Raw genomic sequence first — 27,735 nt, 5'->3', positions numbered from 1 at the left:
TTGAAAAACGTATTCGGGTGTTACCATTTAGTGATCAATTGTACGGAATATGTACTTCACTGTGCAATCTACTAATAAAAGTCTCAATCAATCAATCAATTGCTGGAAACTAAAATAGAAAAACGTGGTTTAGTGGCGCCATCTGCAGGCCAAAAAGAGAACTGCAGCTATGAACTCTGCAGAGGGCGCTGTATCGCAAGTCAACCATTCACAATTTCCGGTACCGGTCGGAAGATGCTTGGACAAGCCAATAATGTTGTGTAACTGCACGTTTTGTAAGTATTAGGTCTCACTTTTCTTACGGACAGTCAGCATATTCCCCCTTAATTCGTAAATACGTTTTAGTTTCGTTGTCTGCTATGCGGAGTAATGTCGTTCATCGGTCGTTTTTATCCGAAGTGCTCGCCTGGACAGTGTGTTGTTAGCTTAGCAACCTAGCATAACCCTGTAAACAATGTAAACAATGACCCGCACATATAATGCTGTTATAATAGTGACTTTGGCGTCTTATTTTAGACTCTATTTGTAATGGAACCTCTCTGTTCTGTTTCGGGAAATGTACCTTTAGTCGCACAAGAAAGAACCCGTAGTCATTGCATTACGTGGGCATTTAAACGTTAGGTAGCTTGCTTATATGTTGCTTGCTAGTGTTTAACATGTTATTCAGCAGAAATAGGTACGTAGAATTGATTAACGTGGACCCCGACTTAAACAAGTTGAAAAACGTATTCGGGTGTTACCATTTAGTGGTCAATTTTACGGAATATGTACTGTACTGTGCAATCTACTAATAAAAGTTTCTATCAATCAAAAATGCAGACACTCAGAATAAGTCATTAGGATATACTGATGATCATGTTGGTTGTTTTATTTTCTGTTACACCTCAAAATCTGCTGTGTATTGTAATATTTATTGTTTTAACTGCTTTAATTGTCTTATCTGTCCTATGCAGCACGTTGGTGAACCTTGGTTGTTTTAAAATGTGCTATTACATATAAAGTTTGACTTAGTTTAGTTTAGTATTTCTTTGAAGGGACAATGCACAGAGACATTAAGCTCAAAGACAGATATGTTCTGCACCAGATTATAGCTAAATTCCATCTGCAGTCCCTGGCTACCTAAATTAAAGAGATACAAAAATCATGCAATAAAATTATAACATAGGCTCCAGCACCCCCCGCGACCCCTAAAGGGACAAGCGGTACAAAATGGATGGATGGATTAAAATTATACTATATCATGTAATCTAATTAAGAAAAGTCATAAAATGCCCTTTCAATGACACATATACAATACAGCCACACCTCATTTACATCATCACACATAGACAATACATGCTCTTGTTCACATCTGTCATCATTTGTAAAAACAACCATGATTTTAACACACACACCTCCCAGTTTACAACAAAGTGTGCTAATGCATGAATATAATACACATTAAGGTGACATGTAAAACATAGTGCCCACCTCAGTGACCGCGTGAGCAGCTTTGATTGCTCCAAAGCCACTTTTTAACTTCAATTGTGAATGAAGAGTAATCTGTTAGATTTTTCAAGTTTGTTGTGAGGTTGTTCCATTTCTTTATCGCTTTATATGAAAAGGCTGATTGTGCAAAAGATGTTTTACATCTGGGTACGCTACACTGCTTCCTGGTGGAGGCTTGTGTGTTTCTAGTTGTCACAGCAGATGTAAACTGGACAAAAGTGCTTAAGTGGCGCTGGTGCAGTGTTATTTAGTGTTATTACTTGACTTGATTGATGTCCCCGTCTGGTTGCAGCCACATCACCATGCCAGTAGATGGTTCAGAGGATCAGGCCCCGTTTTCCTTCTCTGGGATGGCCAGTGTTGCTCTCACTAGGAGAGCTTCAGAGGAGAATGGAGGATCAGTGGTTTATTCTGAAGCTACTTCTGCCTGCCCAGCTGTTAACGATGCAGGGGACGACAACAGCGGTGAGAACTACACTCATACTCTTTGCCTTAAGTAAATCAGCTCTCCTGGCTTCGTCAGGTATCAGGCCATGTCCACACGAACACAGACAGTTTCAAAAACGCATATTTGGGTTTAAAACGATCTCCATCTACACAAGTGTAGTTTCAAAACTGTCTCTGTCTACACACAAACGCACACACCTGCTGTCATGCACATTTTGTCCAATCAGAAGCCTGAAAAAAGCAGCCCCAGCTGACTTGTTGGCATTACACCTCCCTTATGTTTATTTTGATATACTAGACGTACATAATGACATGTACATTATCTTTAAAACCCACCTGCACGTAAGCAGAGCCCTGGGAACATTATTACCTTTTTTTTTAAGTGTTTAAAGCGCGGATGCACGCATGTGCTGCTGAAACCCAACACTGATAGAAATATAACATGTTTAGCAACATGGTGATGTACTAAATGTGCAGTGAAGTGTACATTATTTCTAAAATCAGCACACACTAACGAGCCAAGATAAAAACATTTTGCATTTTTGACTGCCTATAGAAAGCACACAGATTTGCGTGTACCGCTGCAAAACTCTCGTGGAATTATAGAGCATTTAATCATGTATATTGTGATATGTTACATGTGCAATGAAGTCTATATTGTCTTTAACATCAGTACACACTACAAGGAGGACACGACATTATGTTTTTTTTAGTTGCTTGGTCGCTTTTTACATGCGTGCACGGTCGCGCCCGGTTCCATCTACAAGAATGGAAGCAACAAACATAAGTTGACTTCATGATTTGTTGTTAAAGGACTAAAAACATAAGATAATGTTGCACCTTTCTTATGGCGCAGAGCGAAAAGGATTGCCTGTCAAAGTTCTCCCATCAGGTGGAGGTTCGACAGTGATCATATCCAAAACAACTGACTGTCATTAGCGCCGGCGGGAGTCGTTTAGCCCATTTTGATGTGTCTTTCAAATCAATGTAAAGTGAAAATAGCAGCATATTTACGTTCAAACATAAATAAATATATAATATATTTAAAGGCAGCAAGGCAGTGTTGATGAGCTTTGTAAATAACAGCACACAACCGTGACGTCATCATAAGTCTCCGTTCGTGCAGTGTACACGCATACGCTAAGCGAAGAGTTTTGTAACTCTACACTTTAGCCAGCGTTTGTAAAAATGTGTGTTTTTGAAGACAAAAGTATGCGTCTGCGTGTGGACATGAGGCCTAAACGCAGAGATAAGTATGCGTTTATTAAGTATCTGTGTTCATGTGGACATGGCCTCAATGTGTTCTCTTGTTGGATTCAGGTGGTAAAAGGTCCGGAGCCTTGCTGCAGATCGACCGCCAGCGGATCCAAGGAGCATCTGCCAGTTCTGGGGCTGATGAGCTGCTGGGTCTTGGTGTGGCTGTCTACGATCAGGAAGTCCTTGAGCAAGGTGTCCTGCAGCAGGTGGACGAGGCCATCAATGAGGCCAATCAGGCTGCGGTCAAAGCTGAGGCGGAGAAGGAATACGAGTCCGTGCTGGATGATGTCAGGTAACAAAAATGTTACTGAAGAAGCATTCCTTTAGCCCATTCATGTATAGACTCTCACACCTGCACATTCACTGAAATTGTAGTCGTGTGATTGGTGTTTGTATTACATTGCTCCTCATTTAGCTATATGAGCAGTCCCTCCAGAATGGCTTTTTCTTGTGATTGTTGCTGCTTAAAATGCCTGATTTCTGGCAGCATTTATAAAAGGTTGCGGCAAATGTTACCATGTTTTAAGGCATATTTTTACATTCGCTTGTGAGTTAATTAATTTTGAATTCGTGTTTTAAGTGTTTTTTGTAACCCTAAGCCCAAAAACACAATATTACAACAAATCTACCAAAATATGCTTTATTTGCATGTTAAATTAGACATTCCTGAACATTAACAACAATTTACCAGTCTCCTGAGTATCTCAGAGGCTTTTTTTGAGATACCTGAATTTACAGAAGTTCCTCCCAAAAATTGCAAGGTTTTTTTAGGCGTTTGTTGCAAAAAATTGCGGTGGAAAGTGAAAGTTGCAATACATTGTTGGGATTTTCCTCTGTAAATATGATAGGAAAAACAAAAAAACTGAGGAAAGTATGTGGCAAACAATAATGTGCTTTATTCATCACAACAAAGTACTTGAGAAATACTGCAAGGAAAAGACAAAAAATTATATTTCAGCCTTCACATGACAAAAAAACAACATAAATTATAATTTTGACGAAAAATACATAGAATCTTAAAGGACATTACTATGGAATGATACTTTGTATACCAGCTGTACATTGACTACTCTTAAAGTATATACATGCTTCATGTCTAGTAATCTTAATTGAAAATATGTAATGTAATACAAATGGTTGAAGGGTGTACTCACTTTTGTGAGATGCTGTATGTGTACATATGCTTATTAGAGTTATTTCAATGTATTTTTATTCCTTCTGTATAAATTTAGGCTCAGTGTATCTTAATCAACAGTGTGCTTTATCTGCTGCCATGTTTTTTGTTTACAAATGTGAGCAATTTACATGAGCAATTTACAAACACCACCAAAAGCTGTCTTATTGTTGTTAATATTATTATGCATTATTATCTGCGCTGTTGTCCACAAGTTGCAGGCGTTCTTGTGCCCATTTGTGCATGTTTTGAAGATTGAAAGTCGATCAAAAACCTTTAAGTTCCAACACATTAGACGTAGTTTACCTGCACTTTTGGAGAAAACTTGGTTAACAGTTGAGAGCGATTTATAGCAACGATTTTGTTGGTAAATGAATAGATGATGTGTAATAAATTAGTGAATTAATTACTTGGCAATGTAAACAAGGAAGTGAAAACAGGGCAAAGCACGAAGATATTTAATTGGTTAGACCGTTGCGTTGTGTTTGAGTGCTTCTAGAACAGATTCGATTGGTAAAAATGTCAGATGATTGGCCAAAATTAGCAAGGAATGGTTGAATGTGCGTGAATTGGAGCGATTGCGACATTGTGAAATCTTACGGGGACTGTATAAGGTAACATTGGAAACACCTTTCAGTATAATACAGAGACTTTTTCATACTTCCAGGTCTGTTACCACTTCTCTCAAACATATTAATAAAATCATTGAGCAGCTATCGCCGTACGCTTCGACAAGTAAAGACATCACTAGGAAGATTGAGTCTGTGAAAAGGCAGAGAGAAAATAAGGTACGCTGCTGTAAATATTATGTTACCATTAATTTGATAGAACTGACTGATGAAAAAATTTTTCTTTGGTTCAGGAGAAGCAGCTCAAAAAGGTCCGAGCTAAACAGAAGCGACTTCAGGCTATTTTAGGAGGGGAGGCCACGCAAAGGTTTGAAGATGAGCTTTTGGCAGAGGATGCAGAAGAGACAGGTGAGGAGACTTTGGGGACGTTTGCGTTTTCTGATAGTTTGGTGTAACATAGTTTGGTGTAGACATATTGCCCTACTGTACAATTAATGTGTGCTAGATTCGAGACTGCTGGTAAGTGGCAAATATCCTACTTGGAACTTACAAGATCACAATAACAATAAACATGGATGATGACCTCAATGTGTTAGTATTTCTAATAAACTGTTGGACTGTAATCCATCCTGACAACAAAATTAAGCTTTGTTGGCAGCCTTGATCAATTTCAGATTACAGTCATCCCTTGTTTATCGCGGTTGATTGGGTTGGGACCAGACAAGATTGCAATAAACGGATTTCCATGAAGTAGGTTTATTATTAATATAATATTTTAACAGAGTATAAAAAAGCTGTTTACAACCTTTTCAATACATGTTTTAACATTATTAGAGTCTCCTTAACATGAAATAGCACCCATATAACCACTGTTACATTCGTTTCACCCAATATAGTAGCCTTGAGTTTGTACTGTACAGCCCAGCGGCATTACTATGGCCGTCATCCGGCCACTACAACACGGCCTCAAAGTGCAAATACTTGGTCACATCTTGGGTGATTTCCTTTAAGCTGGGCTTTGAGTGCTAAAACCACAGGGCTTAGTTGTCCTGCACAAGGTAGGTCAACTTGACAGTCTACAACCATTAGTTGTGATGTTAGCATTCCATGTTAGCTATGCGTGTCTGCGTTGTCGTTTCACATCAATTGCGACAAAGCTGTGTTATTGACATTAAAGATGAAATGCATCAAAAAGGTTCATCTTCACTTAAGCCGGACAATTAATGATAGTTTATAGCAGTCTGAGGTAGCTGAAGTTGCACCCACTCCAATTTTACTTATAGTTGTTGTCGTTGAATGTGGAGATGTATTATTGATGAGGCAGGGGTTGAAGAGGAAGTCCATCAGAAAGTTGTTCTGCCAAAAATTTACGTGAGATTGTCGCGGTGAAGTTAGAGTAGCTAAAAGATTAGCCGCTGTTTTGTTTATTTGTTTAAAATGGATCCCAATTAGTTGCTACACAGCAGCCACTAGTCTTCCTGAGTCCATCACACAAGACAATAACAACATCTAAACAAAAAACTCAACAATACATAAGAAAAGACACTCAAGACTTTAGTGTAGTATCTCTTTCAGCTTGTTTGTAAAACCCTTACATTGTTGTTAGCAACCCCGAATCAAAACTTGGCTTGGTGAATATTTTCACAACATTTCTAGTGTCCCAGTTTCCTGGAATGAAACAATGTGAAAAACACAAATTTGTCCAGTGCTGATAATTGCTAATACCTGTGTGCGTTCTATTAGAGCCAGGCCCCTCAACGCTGGGCAGCATGCTCATGCCAGCCCAGGAGACGGAGTGGGAGGAGCTAATAAGGACAGGTCACATGACCCCTTTTGGTACACGAATCCCACAAAAGGAAGAGGTTAAAAAGGAGCCCCGGAAATTGATGCTGGCTGAGAACTCAGCCTTCGATCAGTACTTGGCCGACCAGGCCAAGCTGGCGACTGAGAGGAAAAGAACCCCTCATGTGAAGAAAAAGAAGAGCTCTGGTGCTAAAAGGGAAGGAACCAAAAGCATTGCTTCCTCTCCAAAAGATAAGAAAATGCGTAAGCGCATGCGAAAGCTCCAGATAACCGCTCTGAAAGCTCACCCTAAGGCGAGACCCAAGTCTGAGCCACAAGCACCCAAGTGGAAGAGGAAACCTCAAATCGAAGGTGAAGAGGTCGACAGCGAGGGGTCAGAGTACCTGCCGAGTGACCAAGGATATGATCCTGACCAAGAGGAGAGAGATGCCATGGAGGAGGGCTACGGGGATGACGATGACGATGACGAGTATGGCTTAAAACCGTACAAGAGGAAGAATGAAGCAAAGGGCAGGAGGCTGATCAAGAAACAACATAGCGAGGAAGAATACTCCCCTGAAAGCTCAGAAGAAGAGGAGAACACCAAGAGGAAAGAGAAGAAATTCAAGGATGACGGAGATGTTGAATATTACAGACAGCGAATAAGGTACCCATACTGCCAAACACATGATTATACTTTACATTTGCCATCAATTCAAACCCAGTCCATGAGCAACATTGCAACAGTTTGTTGTACAGAAGTCAGAAAACCCTGAGTATGGTACCCACATTAAAAGGCCGCCATCATGTGACCACCTCAGCATAGCTAAGAGAGACTTTACCATAGTGAGCATTTCAAATACTGTATTACATCACGTTAATTGTCGGGCTTTTGTAAGAGCACAAGGGAAGTAGTGATAAAATATGATGATGACCACACAACTGAAAATGGAAGTTACTACGTAGAAACACATAGTAGTACACACCAGTACAGTACAGTATGGCTAAAATGACATTAGAATAAAAGAAGGAACATGCAGTAATCTCTCTGCCCTTTTGATGTTGTGTCCATATCTTTCAACTATATTCAGAGTCAATTTACGAACTTAATTGGTTCTATGACGGAGCTCGTAACTCAAAATTCCATTGAAATGAATTGAAATCAATTTAACCGATGCTTCCCCCTATAAAAAAAAAACACACAATTTTAATGTGCCTTTTAAAAAGAAAAACTAACTTTTTTTATAAGAAATATTATTGGGAAAACAATCAAATAGAATTTACAACTAACAAATACAGTAATTTTAGTATGTAATGTAATAATAACGTACTGCATTTACCCTGGAAAGCAGACTTCTACGTAATTTAATTTGAGCAGCTTCTCCGTCAAACACACAATCGGCAGCCTCTCCATATTTAATGGATACATTAGTTATTATTTTAATGTCCTTGGCTGGTGTTTCGACTCATTCTGCTTGTGGTTCAGACTAGCAATGCTATGCTCCAACTGCCTTGCCAAGTCGGCTACAGGGTCATGTTTTTGATGATTTATTTCTTTATTCAATGAATATAATCGACTTCCTCTTCCCAGTACTCTCCTTTGCACTAACTTGAAGAACAAAGTTGTGTCAATCGCTAGCTAAAAATCAATGCGAGCGAGTAAGACCAAATGTTTTGGGTGTATATTAAGGGCTTCACTGTGGCACTTTCTACGCCAACTAGCGGTGAGGCTCGTAACTTAGATTCTGCTCGCCTCCCACTTTAAAGCAGAACAAAAAGCAGAGATACACGCCGTATCTCAAAATATTTGGAACGTTTGGGTACTTGTAAGTCAGTTTTAAGGTTTACTATTCAGTTTTCTTCTTGGTACTCTGGTTAAGAGGTTAAGAAGGTTAAAAAGTGCCATGAAGCCGACTTGCCTTTAGCAGGCATCCATCTGTCCCCCTTTAAGCCTGTGGTCTTCAAAGTGTGGCACAGTGATCCTCCCTTCAGGGCACACATTATGGTCTTTTATGCTCACCCCAATCTGTTTACTTTACACTCTCATTGTAGGATTAGTTTTACCTTTAAACATTACTATGGCTAGCCTACTTAAAAAAATTAATCTTTCTCAAGCGGCTACACCTACCCTGAATCTTCTGGCTCGCCTCAAGCTTTAAAGACCGCTTCTTTATGCTACAAATCACAGCTTGACCCTTGCATAGATTAATTACATTTCCTTAATTTACTATGGTAGTTTTAAGCAAGGTTATAATAATAATAATAATAATAATAATGGATTAGATTTTATATCGTGCTTTTCATTGTTAGATACTCAAAGCGCTCACATAGAAGTGGGAACCCATCATTCATTCACACCTGGTGGTGGTAAGCTACATTTGTAGCCACACATGCCCTGGGGTAGACTGACGGAAGCGAGCTGCCAGTTTGCGCCTACAGCCCCTCCGACCACCACCTATCACTCATTCATCATTCATTCACCAGTGTGAGCGGCACCGGGGGCAAGGGTGAGGTGTCCTGCCCAAGGACACAACGGCAGCGATTTGGATGTCAAGAGGCGGGGAGCGAACCTGCAACCCACAGGTTTCTGGCACGGCCGCTCTACCCACTACGCCATACCGCGGTTCTAAATGTAGTTGTGGTAAATAGTCAGTAGTTCTGTACAACCAAGCCAGTCTTGCTCTTTAAGAAAGAGGTCACATGGTGATGAGATTGGGCCTTTTTTGGTTTTGGAATGGCACAGTGCAAACGTGCTATTGTTACTCCCATTAGTTAGTTGCTTTCTGCTGGCTACGTGGTGCCAGAGGACCGTTAATCCCAGATGAGATTGGCAGCTGCTTCTTGACTGAGCAAATCCACTCCCTGTTCTTTTCTTCCTCTTGCCTTCTCTCTGCGCCCTCACTCTGGCCTAATTATCCTGCTGCACATGGTTTTTATACGTGCGCTCGCTCACTCTCATGCTCAAATTAGGCGAAGAGCAGCCCTAATGAGATTTTATATTTATAGCTGCCAAATAAATTGTGTTGGCATGTGTCCTTTTTTACTGCACCACGATTGGATGTCAATTGAGCAGCGCAGATGCAGCATGGCTGCGTGAGGCTGGCATGTGCGAGGAATGATGTTATTACTGCAGTTTGTAGTTGGGGCGGAGGCAGGAAGGTGGTGCAGAGGGGGCAGAAAAGTGTAATTAACTGAACCGATGCTTAGTCTTGACTTAATTAGAGAACATAGTCTCGCAGGCCCAGCTAAAGGACCAGTTTTGTGGCAGGGTGACAGGACTAGGTTCAAATGAAGATGGATTCTTATCCTCTCCACCTCACACCTTTCTGGGGAACTCACACTACTAATTGTCTGTATCAATCTTCATTTGCTGCGTGACGACTCTGCCTCTAACTGCCTTTTGCTGCGGCACTATTACACCTTTTCTCCTTTACATTTACCTTTTTTGTTATGGAGCTCCCATATCTTAAGGGACCAGTTGCCTTTTATAGGATGGTAAGCGTTTTAAACCAGCACACATCCATTTATTACCTCTTAAAGGTATCATGAATCTGTCTCAGTGTCTGTATGATATAATAACATATTTAAAACTTTCAGACAAGCTACTTACTCATTTAAGTACTGTTTTCATATCAGGTCTTCATTAGTTTGCACTTCTTCCCTACCAGGAGGTGGAAGCGACAACGCCTCAGAGAAAGGGAGGAGAGGAGGGAAAGTGGCGAGCTCACAGACGACAGCGATGCCGAATTTGATGAAGGCTTCAAAGTGCCTGGTTTCCTCTGGAAGAAACTTTTCAAGTAAGTTGTAATGTGAAATAATAACCCTGCAGGAAGAATTTTGTTCATATGGTTGGTCTTACTGCAGTGAGCTACTTCCTGTCTATCATCTTCGTCCAATGACAAACTTACAAGTATAATACAGGGTTTCTCCCAGATTGTCAATATACTTGTGGAGTTGGGGGCAGGGGCAATTAGACATTGTCATATAATTTGCATAATTGATGATGAGATATATATATATTTTTAAAGGCAAATAAATGTTTATGCGTACATTTAAAAACAAATTGTGTAATTAGTAATTAGTATTAACATATATTATTTCTTATATCTTTGCTCTATTGTTTTAAAGTTGCTGCTTATTTTACAACGTAACACAGGCCACTTTGTTGAGAGTTTTTCTAGAGACATCTCCAATTTAAAAAAAATACTTTTTCTGTATTAAAAACGAGTAACACATTTAACATCTTATTCTGGTGTTATTGGAGGCTGTACTCGTGTTTCGACGAACAGCGAGAGCTGCAGCAAGCCTCTACTGTCCCAAAACACTCATTGACGTTATATTTTCTTTGCGCTGCTGCTCCAGCTGCACTTAATCTCCTTCAAAGAGCGCCACTGTCCTCTTCATATTTGCACATTGCACATCTTGGAGATGGCTGTCTCGCTGTCTGCGGGTATATCTCGGATGTATTAAAGTACGTCCATTTTGCAGACATTCTTCACCTGCTCCAGACAATTGCGTGCTTCTTGCTTACGTCATCACAACATCCTGTTTCGATAGTGCTGTGTCGGTGATCAAAGTGGTACTTTTATTTTGGTGGCCAAATTTTTTTTTTGCTGTGGTATTTACCATTTTTAGCCCGTCTTCCACTCCATCATCTCTCTGAGTGGTACGAGGCATTTACCACTGAGCATGAGTGCTGTTCGGTAACACGGGTATCCAAAACTGTAACGACATTTACAAGTCAGACGAGACGAAAATCAGCTTTAGCCCCCCTTAATAAATACCATGTTGATGTATGCATAATAATGCATCAAAATTGTATTATTGACCTAGTCAAGGCTGTATTAACCACATTCTAAATATTACACTTTGGAATGTGCCTAAATGTGGAAAAATGTTAGTTATTTTCTATAAATAAAAAAAATCTGGATGTCATCATGTCAAAGGTGTATAACATATTTTAAAAAGTGACCTATGATGATTTTAATCTACATTTAACACACTTATTTTGCTTTAGAGTATGTTTTGGGTATGGTTCTGTGTGCATTTTGCGTAAACTTTGCTCCAACAATAGGGCTGCAACGATTACAATTATTAGTCGACATAAATGAAAAAGTGGATTTTAAAAATTAATCGACAGAGATTTGCTATTGTTATTGTCCACGAGTCACTTAATACATTTTTAATCAATAGACCGCCAGGAATGTTCATGTTTACACTTTTATTCCTTTAAGTAAATAATTGCAGCAGTACTGGATAAAAAATACCTTTTGCACAGAATGTCATGTTCATAGGACATCTTTCACTTAAATTCTGTTGATTTATTTTTCACTGTGTTTTTATATACAGTAATTTATGTTCATTTTGTTACCATTAAATTTACCATAATGGGTTTTAAAAATGAAACAAAATCAAGTAGTCCACTCAACGTCAAACATGTGCAGCAGATCATAAGCGATAATAAAAAATAATCACTGACTAATCAACTATTAAAATAATAGTTATTTTCAGGCCTACTCCAGTCACACGTATAACCCGTTTTAAGTAGCTAATCCAATGCTTCTCAAATATTTCCTGTTGCGCCCCCCCCTAGGAAGAAGAAAATATTTTGCGCCCCCAACTTTTCACCATGACTATAAATAGTATAAATTGTCTATTCAATTGTTATAACTATACCTCTGCATAACATTGTAAGCTTAAGACACCTGTCTTTCCTCGTCTCCCACTGTGGTTACAGTGAAGCCAAGTGCTACATACGCATTATATTTTGATACGGCAAAAAAAGCTTGTTCCCCGATATCACCCCCAACCCCCTCCACACCAACTCAACCCCTCCGGCATCCCAACGCGCCACTATTTGAGCCACTGAGCTAATCCAACTTATACATACTAGCTAATTTTGACAAAACAGTCCTTTTTCAAGGGAGGGCATGAAACATAAAAGAATGAGACGGAAGTTCCAGCTGCAGTTGTCTCAGCTGTGTCGGCGCAGCAGAGGGGGAGAAGGCTTGCAGACACAGCCTGTCTGAGACTGACCACAAAAGTGCCTCCATCAATCTGTGACATCACAAATGGCCCACTGTTAAAAAAATACCTCAAAACACAGCATGCAGAGGCATCCAAAACTGTAAATGCATGAACCTTATGATTTGATGCTTTGGCTTTGTTTAACACAAGTAACCAAGATTCTGATAACATTCATAAGTCAGAAAAGAGCAAAAATCATCATAGCTCTTGTTATACCTGCAAAGTGTCTAAAAAGATGTGGTGAGAGTTTCACTTGGCTATATTCTCTGGGCAGGTACCAGCAGACTGGCGTACGGTGGATGTGGGAGCTCCATTGTCAGCAGGCAGGTGGCATCCTGGGAGATGAGATGGGTTTGGGTAAAACCATCGAGGTCATCAGTTTTCTGGCTGGACTCAGCTACAGCAAACTGAGGACCCGAGGATCCAACTACAGGTGCGTGCACACACACACACACACACACACAAAAAATGTATACAAAGCTTGGCTAGAGACTCAGTGTCTGTATGGTATGAATATTTGATTAGAAGGATTTCTGCTTGAGTGTGCTCGTCTGAATTATTTAACGTGTTTCAATTATCGGACTCTTGACTTTGGTCCTGCAGACATCAGAGAATACACTGACACCGTTTGAGTGTCTTTTCATGAACACTTAAGAGGAATCTTGGAGTCATGAAATGGCTACGCAGCAGGCACTGGGCTATAAATCAAATGTATACAACCTGGTGCAGGGGTGGTGATAATCCAGCTTTACTGCGCAAATAACAATTGTGCTTTTGGTAGGCGGAGCTTCCCTGATGGTCAATATTGTGTCCGTACAAGTCCACAAATTGATTGCTTGCAAACTCAATTATGGTCCAATATCAATAGCTTCCACTGAGCTGAGGTTCATACCAGGCCATTAGTGCATATGTTTCTTGTGTGCGTGCGTTCGTGCGTGCGTGCGTGTGTGTGTGTGTGTGTTTTGTAGGTTTTCACTGAAGCAAACTTGTAAAGGCATCATTTCAGGAAGCATTCTTGGGCCCTGTTGCAATTGGTCACCCACCTTCACCCTATTTGCCTAACGCCAGCGCTTTTTTCTCGTCTCACTGGGAACTGCCTTTACTTTGTGTAATTTAGTTTAGGAATTATTACTTTAATTTGCCAATGAAATTTGCTGATATTTTCTATAGTAATAAAGCCCTTGTCTCCCTTGTTGATGCATCTCTTTACTATATTTGCTTGCAGGTATGTTGGTCTGGGTCCAACCGTCATCGTGTGTCCTGCTACAGTCATGCACCAGTGGGTGAAGGAATTTCACACGTGGTGGCCTCCTTTCAGAGTGGCTGTTCTTCATGAAAGTGGCTCTTTCACTAGCAACAAGGTGTTTTTCTTTCTTTTGGTTGTAGTTGTATGTAGGTTGAACCAAGAGCAAAATGAGCTATTACGTTTTCTATTGCGTCCTTTTCCTCTGGGGGGCACCAGAGGCCTATAAATGCACAATTAGAGGTCTTGAATCACATTGATGTTGTTTTAAAGACCTTTAATCGCTTTTTATCTGTTGCAGGAAAAGCTGATTCCTGAGATTGCATCTTGTCATGGGATCTTAATAACCTCATATTCAGCAGTGCGGAACTTGCAGGACACAATGCAACGCTACGATTGGCATTACATCATCCTTGATGAAGGCCACAAGATTAGAAATCCAAATGCTGGAGTCACCACAGCCTGCAAACAGGTGTTGTTTTAAAACATGTAATATTTTGTGCTGTCAGAATACATGAAAGTGAGTGATTGACATTCCTGTTTTTCTCCTGTCTCCAGTTCCGAACTCCCCACAGGTTCATCCTCTCTGGCTCTCCCATGCAGAACAATTTGAAGGAGCTATGGTCTCTGTTTGACTTTGTCTTTCCTGGAAAACTGGGAACCCTGCCCGTCTTCATGGAGCAGTTCTCTGTACCCATCACTATGGGAGGATACAGCAATGCCTCACCTGTCCAGGTACTCATTCACACACAGTTAGACTTACATTACAGTTTGTTCTTTTTAGCCTTACTTTATATATCCAGGGTTTCATTTTCTAAAGCGTGTCATGCATCACTTGATACTAAGTGTCTCCTTTGTTGGGGACCTATTATGCAAAACAAGCTTTTCTTACCTGTTAATACCTGTTTTTGTGTATTGAGGATCCCCATTAGTCACGAAAATGTGAAATCAAACCATGGAGGCATGGTGGAGATATATATAAAACAATCTTACCTTCTTCCAAACTTGCTCCTAACGAGCCATTTGGAATTTGAGACTAAAGTGAAGTATTTTGCCTTAGTTACGTCAGCAGATATCCATACAGGTGAAACTCAATAAACGTGAAAAACATGCAAAAGTTAATTCATATCAGCAATTCAACTTCAAATGTGAAACGATTATGTCATATAAACTCATTACATGCAAAGTGAGATATGTAAAGCCTTTATTAGTGACCATGGCTTACAGTTTTTGAAAACCCCAACATTTCTGAGATTTTAAATTCGAGGTTTTCATAAACTGAAAGACATAATCATCAAAATTATATCAAAAGAAGACATGAATTATTTTGAGTCGCATGTTATGAGCATAGGTCATATATTAGTTTCACCTTGTAAATCTAATTACTGGATTAATAAACTTTTGCATGATAATATATGTTTTTGAGTTTCACCTGTATATGCTAGAGGTTTACCAAAAGAGCTTTGCGTGAGTCCACCATTTTTGTTTAGTTGTAATCCAAAGTTGTAGTCAACAAGTTCTTAATTTTTCCTCTATACTCTTATTCTGGGGCAGACTGGCTGGTACATGCACATGAATGCTAAAATTATCTGCTGTTGCCGTTTCTAATTAAAAGTAACGTATAGTTCTAATTATATCTGTCAGTAAACTTAATATGGAGGCCCTACTAACTACAACATGGCTGACGAGGTGGAGACTGAGTCGAAGGAGGCCTGGCCCGGAGGAGGGCTTTGGCATGTAAATACGACCACCCACAAAACAGCACATTCTGAGGAGACAGTCATAAAGCAGCTTGAAGATCGTCTCTAAAACAAAATCTATACAACATTTTTACCAAAGCACCAACATTACATGGGGCATCCTAAATAGCACCATTAAAAATGGTACTAAGAATGATTACCCTCAATACTTTTCAGATGGGAACATAAATATTGACAATGTGAATGAAGTCGTTTAAGACATCAATAACTGCTTTGTAAATATTGGACCAAATCTGGAGGAGAGGATTCTAGATCCAGTGTCAGTTAAGGACTTGAATGACACCATACACAAAAAACCCAACTCCAAGCTCTTTTGCGGATGTGACAGAAGAGGAAATAATCATAATTGTGAATACATGAAAAATCCAAAACCTAAAGTAACTGTAATAGAACCGACATGGAAACAATAAAAAAGGTTATTGAAGAGATTTTAGAACCTTTGGTGTACATCAGCAATCTATTGTTTATAAACAGGCAGATTCCCCCCCAAAAAATTTAAATAGCAAAAGTTTTACCGATTTGTAAGAACAGAGATAAACACCAGTTCGCAAATTACAGATATGTTTCCTAACTCCCACAATTTTCTAGAATGATTAAAAAACTGTTTAACAACAGATTGGACGGATTCACACAGAGCTAATATTTCAACATCGATGGCATTAATCGAAATAACAGAAGAGATTACTAATGTAATAGATTCTAAACAGTGTACAGGAGCAGTGTTTATGGATCTAACAAAAGTATTTGAAACAATTAGTCATAATATATTAATCAACACATTTGAGTGATATGGCATCACAGACCTGGTCTTACACTGGGTAAGAAGCTACTTAATCAGCAGGCACGCCAGATATATCCTGCGGCATACCTCAGGGTTCAATACTGAGACCAAAATTGTTCAATCTTTGTATAAACGATATTTGTAAGGTGGCAAAGGATTTAAAGTTACTACTATTTGCAGATGACACCACTGTGTTTTGTTTAGGAGAGAACACACAGAAACTTAGACAAACAAACACAGAAGAAATACATCCATTTCAGTGATGGTTTAACAAAAACAGACTATCTTTGAATCTCAGTAAAACTAAAACAATGCAATTTGGTCACAGTACAAAAGAAAAACAAATACTAATAGACAGAGTAGATATTCACACAGTAAAATAAATACATTTTGAGGTGTAATATAAAAATTATAAAATGAGCTACAAATCCCATATAAAAAAATATACAACAAGGTTGCAAGAAGATCGTCAATAATAAATAATGCAGTTGTAGTACCATATCTGAGTTATTGTGTAAAAATATAGGGACATGACTACAAAAGTAAATTGTATTCACTAACCGTGTTACAAAAGATGTCAGTTACAATAATACATAATGTTGGATATCAAGAACACTCAAACCCTTTATTTATAGAATAAAAAATACTTAAACTCAATAATTTGCTGAGTTTGTAAACTGCTAAAATTATGCATAAGACAAACTATACTGTAATCACCTACCCAAGAATGCAGTGAATTGTGAAGTCAAGTGAATTATATTTATATAGCGCTTTTCTCTAGAGACACAAAGCGCTTTACCTAGTGAAACCCATTATCTACATCTTTAAGCTACGTTTAAACCCTCAAGTTGCTGGAATGGCCGCCCCACAATAATTATTCTCAAAATTTTAATTTAAAACATTTGTATGCATGCACAACACCTAAAACTTTTATTAATCAATATGTGGAATTAAATTATGGAATAGATTAAGCAAATTAGTCAAACAATGTACTAATATGATCCAGTTTAATAAACTGTTCAAACTCAAAGTGTTTACATAATACAAAGAAGAACAACTCTGATAAACATGTTGAACCTTATTGAAAATGAAATAATCTTACTAATCTCACTATGTTAATAAAAAAATGTTTTAACAATTTATTTTCTTGAGAACTTTATTATTTAAATTGTGCACAAATTGAGAACAGGAAGGGAACACATTTCTTAGTAATTGGTATGAAGTGGAAAAGAGGAAGGATTAAATAAACTCAACTTTACCGACTCCTTTTCGGTCATGTTGTAAAGAGAAACTGGAAATTGTGATGTATAATGTTGTACCGATAAGCATGTTCAAAATAAACTTAAACCATAAAACCATAAACCATTACATGTTATGTCGACCACAAGGAAGCATTTTAATGTAGAAAATAATATGACCCCTTTAACAAAGAGGGGGCAGAAGTGCCATTAAGAGCCTAATATACTGTAGATCCATGCAAAGTAACGTTTGTCCTGTGTGTGTTTTGTATGTGTGTAAGTAAGAAAGTGTGCGTGCGTGTATGTGTACGCGTGCGTGTGCATTTGCGCGAGGAGAAATGCAAAAGTGGAGAGCTAGCCCGTCATTAGTGGACAATCGTTAATAACCCTTTGACTGAATGGATTTAATTATTTAAGATGGCTATCGATGCTTCTTCCGCTGTCGATAATAAAAACCTTTACTAATTATTAATGTTATTAAATGGTCTGAGAAAGCTACGCCCGGCTGCCTTATCCTCTTCTGTGTGTGTATATATAACTAAAAGTACATCCCAACATGCGGGAGAGTTTGGCTCGTGTGTGGATATGAGATCCATTACTGGAGCACACATTTCCACCCCCATGTGAATTCACTTTGCATCATCTGCTGCCCTCTCTCACTTCGCCCTAAATCCTCACCGTATTATTGTCCCCTCCAGCTCTGCCGGGGATCTCTTTGATCCCTCTGTGGAACCCCAGTGAGTTAATGTTTAAAAACTAACTATCCTTAAACATAAGGTGAAGGAGGGCCATTTTAGTGGAGTGGGGAGGGTCTCCAGTTGTGTCCCCTGTGGCGGACAGCACTTTTGCTCAGTGGTAAATGGCTCGTACCACTCAGAGAGATGATGGAGTGGAAGAGGGGCTAAAAATGGCAATCATGCCTCAGGAAACATCCTCACTGACAGGTGTTGGAGCTGACCGGACGGTCTGCTCTTGTTCTGCAGTCTGTTCATACTAAAGTATGTAAGTAACCAGATCTCTTGCTCACCTTTAGGTCCAGACAGCGTTCAAGTGTGCGTGCGTGCTGAGAGACACCATCAATCCTTACCTCCTTCGTAGAATGAAGGCAGACGTCAAAGCCAATCTCGCCTTACCTGACAAGAATGAGCAGGTATTCAAGATTCAAGGAACTTTATTGTCACACCAGGACACATGGGATGGCATGAAATATAGTACCAGAGGTCCCAGATTTATGAATGGAATGTACATAATATAGTTATAGATAATCACTATTGGCACGGTACACCAGAGATGTCCCAAGTGCAGCCCGCAGCTAATTTTTAACGGCCCACTGAACATTCTAAAAATACTATTACTGAGAGAGAAAAACATAAAAACTGGACTAAAACAAAGAGTTGTATTATAACGGGAAACAGTTCAAATGGTGACGCTGGCATTGTTCGGCATTTTATAGACTGTATATATTGTATTGGTTTTTCAAATGAAAAATATCAAAATGGCCCCCGCGTTTTCAGCATTCGGCCCTCAGTGGAAAATGTTTGACCTGCCCTGCGGTACACGGACAAATGTGCAAAGAAGAAGGGCAACCAGCTTTGAACCCTTTCTTGTAATTCGTAGTAAGCAATTCAAGGCTCCTTTGGAAAAAAATAAAAATAATTAATTTTGCCTAGTGTTCATTATCATTATGAAAGACAGTACGACGGATGTCATTTTTTTAATGCATTCTAACTCGTTAAAAAAAATCCGCTTACAAATCCTCTATTCCGCCCATAAAACCAATTAATGACCATTCAAAAACCACCAACAATACTTCATTTACATGTTGTGACTTGAACATTAACCAAGTATTAGTGATGTTGTTATTATAGGTGCTAACGCAGACAGACTATTTATGGCGGCGCTGTGATCACAAGCTTACTGTGGGTATATTGACATCAACTGATGAGCTGAATCCTCGCCTCGGTGCTAGTGGAAATGTATTCTAGATCAGAAATTATGCCTCTCACCTTGATAGTAGAATGATGAGTGGTACTCAGACAAGTTGGTACACGTTGACAACCAATTTAGACCCGTAAATGTCAAGAAAGACAAGAAAAGACGCTTGGTTCCACCACTCTTTTCCTCGCGAGGATTATGAGTCATTCTTCATGTAAACGGATTATCAAGATTCTATTAGTCGGCATCCTAATGACAGCAGACATTGTACAGTAAGTGATATTTTGTTATGTTTGTTGGCTCTCATGAAGTCTTCAGTGAGTAATAATCAGCGTATGCTTAAAATGATAATACATACGTAAATATTAAATGATATTATAAATGGGCCTGTTACTACATTACATGTATACTTACATCATGATTGTAAAACCGTAATGGAGGTGTTTGGATGTTTTTAAAGGCCATATTAAGCAGAATAGAGCGACTCCAATAGGCTCCATTGTAAGCAGACTTTTGATGGCATTTATTTACTAGTTAGAATGCTTAAAAGAAATAAATACATATGTGTTTTTGTCTTACATAAGTATTGTGAATGATAGGCAAAGTTCCCCCCAAAAAGTGCAGTTCCCCTTAAAAGAAATGTAGTGAAGCTGCAATATTTGAAGTGAGAGGGACTACTGAATTTCTGTTCCTTTTATATGGGAATTTTAAAAAAAAAAGTTTGGCAAAAGTGCCTGTAACAGAAGGTTCCATTCTATGTTTGTTTTGTCGTCTTCCTATTTTAATCACTGAATTCTTTGTTGGCCTATCAACAGTGTCCACTACCGCTGCAGTCGGTACCCCAGTAGAACGTTGCTACAGTTGTTTTAAACCCCTTTTCAGCATTTGACAATAGAACTGAAAAATATAAAATAAAAAAAGGACCCGACCACACTTGTTGGAAACTGTGCTTGAGTATGCAATGGTCTCTTTTTCCCAAGTTGGGTTTTTAAGGATTTTTCCATGACTTTGCATGGCCTTTCCAAGTGAAGCCAGCTAATAAAATCCCACCAAAGTAAAAGCGGCAAGTATTCATTAGGAAGGTGGGCCAGTCTCAGGTCTGTCCTTGAGTCTGATGCTGCTTGACTCCTCAGTTCACTTCAGCTCATTAAGTCCAACCCCAGGGGACACAGATGCCTCCAAAACACACTTCTTGCCCCTGTAATTTCTCTGCTCACACTTCATCAAGGGACTTTGAAGAGGATGTTCAGTGCTCATTACACTCACACTGTCCCGTGTATATGTGCAGGTTCTCTTTTGCAGGTTAACACAAGAGCAGCGGGAAGTTTACCAAAGCTTCTTGGACTCTAAAGAAGTCTACCAAATACTCAACGGGGACATGCAGGTGAGCAGAAGGGCTCAGCGTCTTTTATGCATCTTGCTGTTTTCATGTGCGATGCATTAAAAGGACAAGGAGGGCATATCCTGTGGTCAAGAAGAAGACTTCCAGGAAAACGACTAGCCTTATTCATTATTCAACCCCCTTAACAAACACATTTCAATTTCATGTGTATTTTATGCACATTATTTGTTCTGCAACATAAATGTTGGTTAGACTTAGTTTAGTAGTCTTTAAGATGTGGAAAAGGTACAGATGCTGTTCTCACATTAGCCAGACCCTGGAGAGAATCTCCACCATTTATCACCACTAACCAAATGGACGTGGTTGTAGAGCCAAGGGTGACCACAGCAGATTGTGCGCGAACACACACACATACACGCACACAGATTTTCAGTGGTCACTCTGAGTCCATTAACCACCATTACTAATGCAGTGACCACTGTGCCTTCATCACAAAACATGGCCCTAATTGTGCGTAAATAAGTTATGCAACTCAATCCTGGATGTGTTTTATCTGTTACAAGTTAGTGCTGAGAAGTTACTTTACTCGATGCTTTTTTAATTAGTTGGCTTCCATCTCAAGATTCAAGACGCTTTATTGTCAATCCTATAGCAATGCGTTATATCGCATGACCCACAGTGCAGACATACACTATGATGATTTTAATCTACATCTTAAAATACTGTCTTGGGGTCTAAATAATATGTATTGGCTATGCTTTGGTGTAGATATTGCTCCACAGTCACTTTTATAACGCGTTTTTTGTCTGTCTGCAAGATGTTTGATTCTGGAGGCGTTTCCAGATTGCAAATGAAACCATGCCTCACCCTCGCCAAAAATATCATAATTTATCTTTTGAAAATGTAAACTGTTTAAATATACAGTCGCGATCAAAAGTTTACATACATTTGTAAAGAACATAATGTCATGGCTGTCTTGAGTTTCCAATAATTTCTACAACGCTTATTTTTTTGTGAGAGAGTGATTGGAGCACATACTTGTTTGTCACAAAAAACATTCATGTTTGGTTCTTTTATGAATTTATTTTGTCCTCCAAACATATTGCTGGGTATTGTGGCCAAACAGCGCAATTTTTGTTTCATCTGACCACAGAACTTATCTTTGTCCATGTGACGTCAGATGAAACAAAAATTTAGCTGTTTGGCCACAATACCCAGCAATATGTTTGGTGGAGAAAAGGCGAGGCCTTTAATCCCAGGAGCACCAAGCCTACCGTCAAACATGGTGGTGGTAGTATTATGCTCTGGGCCTGTTTTTCTGCCAATGGAACTGGTGCTTTACAGAGAGTAAATGGGACAATGAAAAAGGAGGATTACCTCAAAATTATTCAGGACAACCTAAAATCATCAGCCCGGAGGTTGGGTTTTGGGCGCAGTTTGATGTTCCAACAGGACAGTGACCACAAACACATGTCAAAAGTGGTAAAGGAATGGCTAAATCAGGCTAGAATTAAGGTTTTAGAATGGCCTTCCCAAAGTCCTGACTTAAACGTGTGGACAATGCTGAAGAAACAAGTCCATGTCAGAAAACCAACACATTTTAGCTGAACTGCACCAATTTTGTCAAGTGGAGTGGTCTAAAACTCAACCAGAAGCTTGTGGATGGCTACCAAAAGTGCCTTATTGCAGTGAAACTTGCCAAGGGACATGTAACCAAATATTAACATTGCTGTATGTATACTTTTGACCCAGCAGATTTGGTCACATTTTCAGTAGACCCATAATGAAGTCATAAAAGAACCAAACTTCATGAATGTTTTTTGTGACCAACAAGTATGTGCTCCAATCACTCTATAACAAAATAATATGAGTTGTAGAAATTATTGGAAACTCAAGACAGCCATGACATTATGTTCTTTACTTTAAACTTTTGATCGCGACTGTATATATATTTTTTATTTTCCAGACACGGTCAAAAATAAACTTCATAAGCAATATAAAGATTCACCCGGTCACAACATTAGGTACACCTGCACTTTAGTCAATCGATTCAGACTCTGTATATATATATATATATATATATATATATATATATATATATATATATATATATATATATATATATATATATATATATATATATATATATATATATATATATATATATATATATATATATATATATATATGTGTGTGTGTGTGTGTATATATATATATGTTTGTATATATATATATATGTGTGTATATATATATGTATGTATATATATATGTGTGTATATATATATATATAATATATATATATATATATATATATATGTGTATATACGAAAGTTTCCTCCCAGCCTAGCTAAGAGCTTGTCTAAATAAGTGTGTCCACCTCACTGTGACATCACAACGTAGCCAGACTGCAAAACCCCTCAAACCGAGGCATCCAAAACTGTGTGCATGCTCACGCCAACATGCATGAACATTATGATTTAAAGTTTGGGCATTGTTTAACACAAGTATCCAACATTGTAACAACATTGATAAATCAGAAAAGACAAAATGCATCATAGGTCCCATTTATAAAATCTAATGTAGTGCATATATGAAAACAAATCCCTTTGTTTTGTTCTTTGCCCTGTTCAGGTTTTCTCAGGCTTGATAGCGTTGCGTAAGATTTGCAACCACCCAGATCTTTTCTCCGGCGGCCCCCGGCTGCTGAAGGGGATCCCAGAGGAAGCGCTGACAGAAGAGGAGCACTTTGGCTACTGGAAACGCTCGGGCAAGCTAATCGTGGTGGAGTCGCTGCTGCGCCTTTGGTTCAAGCAGGGTCAGCGAGTGCTGCTCTTCACGCAGTCCAGACAGGTATTTCTACAGAGCAGGGTGTGCTTTGTGAATGAACCTGAGAGCGTAGAAGGAGGAGGAGAATGTGAGGCGACATCGTCGATAGCAATGAGATTAGACCTCAGAGGGAACCTGACACCCTCCCTGTCGGCATCCTTGTCCAGATAGTATTAATCTGCTTTAATCCTGTTAAGGATCATTCAAAACCTTCTTTTCTGTTCCTCCTGCCCCTCGCACTGACTTTTGTTTTCCCCTTTGCAGATGTTGCACATCTTTGAGGTGTTTGTGAGGCAGAACAACTACACTTATGTGAAAATGGACGGCACTACCGCCATAGCTTCCCGACAGCCCCTCATTGCGCGCTACAACGAGGTACGGATTAGTCATCCCTAATGGCTCTGAGTGTTTCCCATGAAAATCCCCTCCTCAGGGACAAAACGGCTTGCGAGGATCCCTGCTCACCTCGAGGTGAAGACACTAATTGATGGCAAGCTGTTCTTCTTCTGGATCCTCCTTATTAGCTCCTTGCTGTTCAACTCCAGATACATGGCTAAGCAGAACCATGTTTTATTACTATTCATCATAACCTACCTCCAACATCAAATTGATAAATTATTCAATATGACAGTCACTGTAAATAGTCAAATGTATCATGTTAGGCTTAACAAATAGTTAGAACATGTTTTTTTTATGCTATTTATGGGGACGAGTAAGATACTGGTCACAACATTAGGCACACCTTCACAATCTTAATGGCATTCAGAGCTGTAATCATTGTATATTGTTATGTAATAATACTCCATTTTGATTGATGGATTGAACAATGTTTATTATTGATGTTTACAGTGTTACTAATTTCCTTCTGCTATAGCTGAATATGATTGACAAAATACAATATTACAGTCGTTCCTCGTTTATCACCGTTAATGTTTTTTTGCGAAGTTTTAATTCATATTTTAAATCAATTATTTTCATAGGTAGAGCATTAAAAACTGTTTATGACCTTCTAAATATTTTTTTACATTATAAGAGCCCTCTAGACATGAAATAACATCTTTTATTTACCTTTGCACTCTTTTAATCCAATATCATAAGGCTGAGCCTATCAGTGGCCACGATACTGAACAGCGTGTTCTGATTGGTTTGGTCTCCTCGAGTGGCCAATACTACAATAGTATTGATATTTTTTGTTTTTTTAGTCATTTTATAACTTGTAAATTGCTTCATTTAGGACCTAAAAATTTAGAATGTGCTTTAAAATTATTTAAAACACCCCCGGAAAATCTGCCATGTGGTGAAGCAGGGCTTGACAATTAATTGAATTTTAATCTTGATTTTTGTTTTTTGCGATCATTAAAATATTATAAAATATTAAAAAAATTTAAAAAAAAATTTTTTTATTAAAAAATAAATTATAATTGATATAAATTATTAATGGGCCGCACGCAAATTCCTGAGTTTGTAACGGTGAAACGGATGAGTGAGCGTATGAGTGGAAAAAAAGACAACGTCTACTAGAAGTATGGAATCTCACTATGATTGCTACTTTTCGACACAGCGCTAGTATGCCAGATCAATAATCACTAAATTTAAACAAAAAAGTAAAGCAATATAATTTTCGCCTTAATGTAACTTTGGACGGAATTGCAGAATTGAGCAAAATAAATAGAATCCGCTTTTAAATGCAGAATATGACGGAAATTGCCATAAATGTTAGTGAAATGCTGTCATTGTGAGAAGAAGGAACATTTGTTTGGGAAAATAATGTGTCTGAGACGCTTAATCATCTCCGAAACACTCAACCGCTTTGTCCTGAACTCAACAATGTCGAGACGGCCCCTTCAAACAGCAGCTAAACTACGATGATAAAGCTACAAAAAAACAATCCGTACACCTACAACACATATCATCTGCTTGTGTTGTTGTGAACGACATCATCGATGTAAGATCAATGTACAAACACGACAGCAGTCACAACTTAAGTGTCTCTCTCTCTCTTTTTTTCTTTTCTTTTTTTTTAAACAGCCTCAAAACTTGTCAAGCTCAGAACCACAGCACATAATAACCTTCACAATAACATCCTGTCTGACTGCGCTAACAAAATAAAGGTTTCAAAAAAGTACCATACACAAGCATAATGTACTTAAAGCACTTATTGACACATTTACCAAATGTTTATGCTTTTACTTAAACTAGGTCAAAATTGTCCAAAGATGTATTGCACCAATAATTGATGATTTTTTGCATTTAATTAACACACGTTTAGATCAGGGGATGTTGTGAGTTTGTAAATCCCTTTGAGACACTGATTAAGAGCTATATAAATACATTTTGATTGGTTGATTTTATAAAATGTTATTTATGACACATAAAGCACATACTCTTTGGTGGTAAAATAAGTGTAAAAGGTAAAAAAAACTAACAGAAAAACTAAATGTTTGTTCACATTGTTTATTCATATTGCTATTGTTATTTAAACGTATTGTTGTTACTGTTATTTTACTTATTGTTTGTTAATAATTTATGTCCGGTTGTTCTTTTAAATCATATTTAAAGTTGAGTCTTGGTGGAACAATAAATACTCATGTTTTCAAGTTAATGAATAATCATGTCATTAATCGAGATTTCAAATTACAGTAAATAAAAAAATAATCGTGATTATAATTTTTGCCATTATCATCCAGCTCTATGGTGAAGCACAATGAGGCAGGGGACGACTGTAAAGTTAGAAACAGCTGTCTATTTGATCCATAATACTACTGAGTCTACAGTCTAAAGCCACAGTTGCTCATCCAATTTTGTTTATGTAATTATTTTTTTCTTTTTCCCAGGACCAATCTATTTTTATCTTCTTATTGACCACTAAAGTGGGAGGCCTGGGAGTCAACCTGACTGGAGCCAACAGGGTCATCATCTATGACCCGGACTGGAACCCCAGCACTGACACACAGGTATAGAATATAATAGAATAGTATTTGGATAGGGACGATACAGTATTTGGATAGGGATGATACAGTTCAACATAGTTCCTAAACAATGAATGCAACTGATGTGCTGTACAGAGAGTTATACCTAATGCTAATTTCCAACTATTGTCTACAGCTGGACTTTTAAAAAATACCAGTCTTAATACATCGTACAATTAATACACTAAAATATAATATAAACATATAATGTCGAGTTTGACCATTAGTTCTGTGAGAAACCTGCCTCTAAAGTCAAACAAAATCCTGCAGGTCAAAGCGTTGTGTACGATGTCTTGGTTCAGCAAGAAAATACAGATTTGTTTGCATGTCGAGGTTTCACTTTGGGGTTTGGGTTATGGACTGAAAGGTTAGGGTTTAGCGCAGGTCAAATCCAAATCCAGCCCAGCAAGTAAGTTCATTTTAAAAACTTAGATGCCTAACTTGAATTGTTATGAACGTGTCTGTTACTACATCATATATACCGTAATTTCCGGACTATAAGCCGCTACTTTTTCCCCTCGTTCTGGTCCCTGCGGCTTGTACAAGGGTGCGGCTTATATACGGCCTGTTCTTCTCCGACACCGACGAAGAGGATTTTGGTGGTTTTAGTACGCAGGAGGAAGACGATGACACAATGATTAAAGACTGACTTTTCATATACCGGTAGGCTGGTTATTTTGATAACGTACATGCGAGCACTTTGTATTACTTTGCACCGTTGTATTATTTGTACTCTGCACGAATGCTGTTCGCCATGTCAAAGATGTGAAAGTTTGATTGAAAGATTTATAGTTAATAAATGGGACGCTTTGCGTTCCCAAACAGTCATCTCTGTCCCGACAATCCCCTCCGTGGTAGCAGGAACCCCTATATACTACGGTAATTACACATCAAAAC

The 27,735-nt window shown here is 38.5% G+C and overlaps 1 protein-coding gene across 1 annotated transcript in view; it reads left to right on the top strand.

Annotated features, from left to right (window-relative positions):
* Positions 1 to 221: 221 nt before the first annotated feature.
* ercc6 (excision repair cross-complementation group 6) overlaps positions 222 to 27,735 on the top strand; it is a 33,553-nt gene continuing 6,039 nt past the window's right edge. The window contains exons 1-16 of the mRNA XM_062058218.1: positions 222 to 275; positions 1,781 to 1,953; positions 3,256 to 3,484; positions 5,034 to 5,154; positions 5,229 to 5,343; positions 6,679 to 7,384; positions 10,386 to 10,514; positions 13,019 to 13,177; positions 13,970 to 14,105; positions 14,289 to 14,459; positions 14,546 to 14,722; positions 18,800 to 18,916; positions 20,990 to 21,085; positions 23,675 to 23,893; positions 24,134 to 24,244; positions 26,704 to 26,823. Coding sequence (XP_061914202.1) covers positions 1,791 to 1,953; positions 3,256 to 3,484; positions 5,034 to 5,154; positions 5,229 to 5,343; positions 6,679 to 7,384; positions 10,386 to 10,514; positions 13,019 to 13,177; positions 13,970 to 14,105; positions 14,289 to 14,459; positions 14,546 to 14,722; positions 18,800 to 18,916; positions 20,990 to 21,085; positions 23,675 to 23,893; positions 24,134 to 24,244; positions 26,704 to 26,823 — 2,769 coding nt within the window. The 5' untranslated portion in view covers positions 222 to 275; positions 1,781 to 1,790. The remainder of the gene's footprint in view (positions 276 to 1,780; positions 1,954 to 3,255; positions 3,485 to 5,033; positions 5,155 to 5,228; positions 5,344 to 6,678; positions 7,385 to 10,385; positions 10,515 to 13,018; positions 13,178 to 13,969; positions 14,106 to 14,288; positions 14,460 to 14,545; positions 14,723 to 18,799; positions 18,917 to 20,989; positions 21,086 to 23,674; positions 23,894 to 24,133; positions 24,245 to 26,703; positions 26,824 to 27,735) is intronic.

Source organism: Entelurus aequoreus, linkage group LG09 (genome assembly GCF_033978785.1).
Source record: "Entelurus aequoreus isolate RoL-2023_Sb linkage group LG09, RoL_Eaeq_v1.1, whole genome shotgun sequence".
Classification (NCBI taxonomy): Eukaryota; Metazoa; Chordata; class Actinopteri; order Syngnathiformes; family Syngnathidae; genus Entelurus; species Entelurus aequoreus.
Note: the sequence above shows the minus strand (reverse complement) of the source record. Positions and strands in the feature narration are given on the sequence as shown.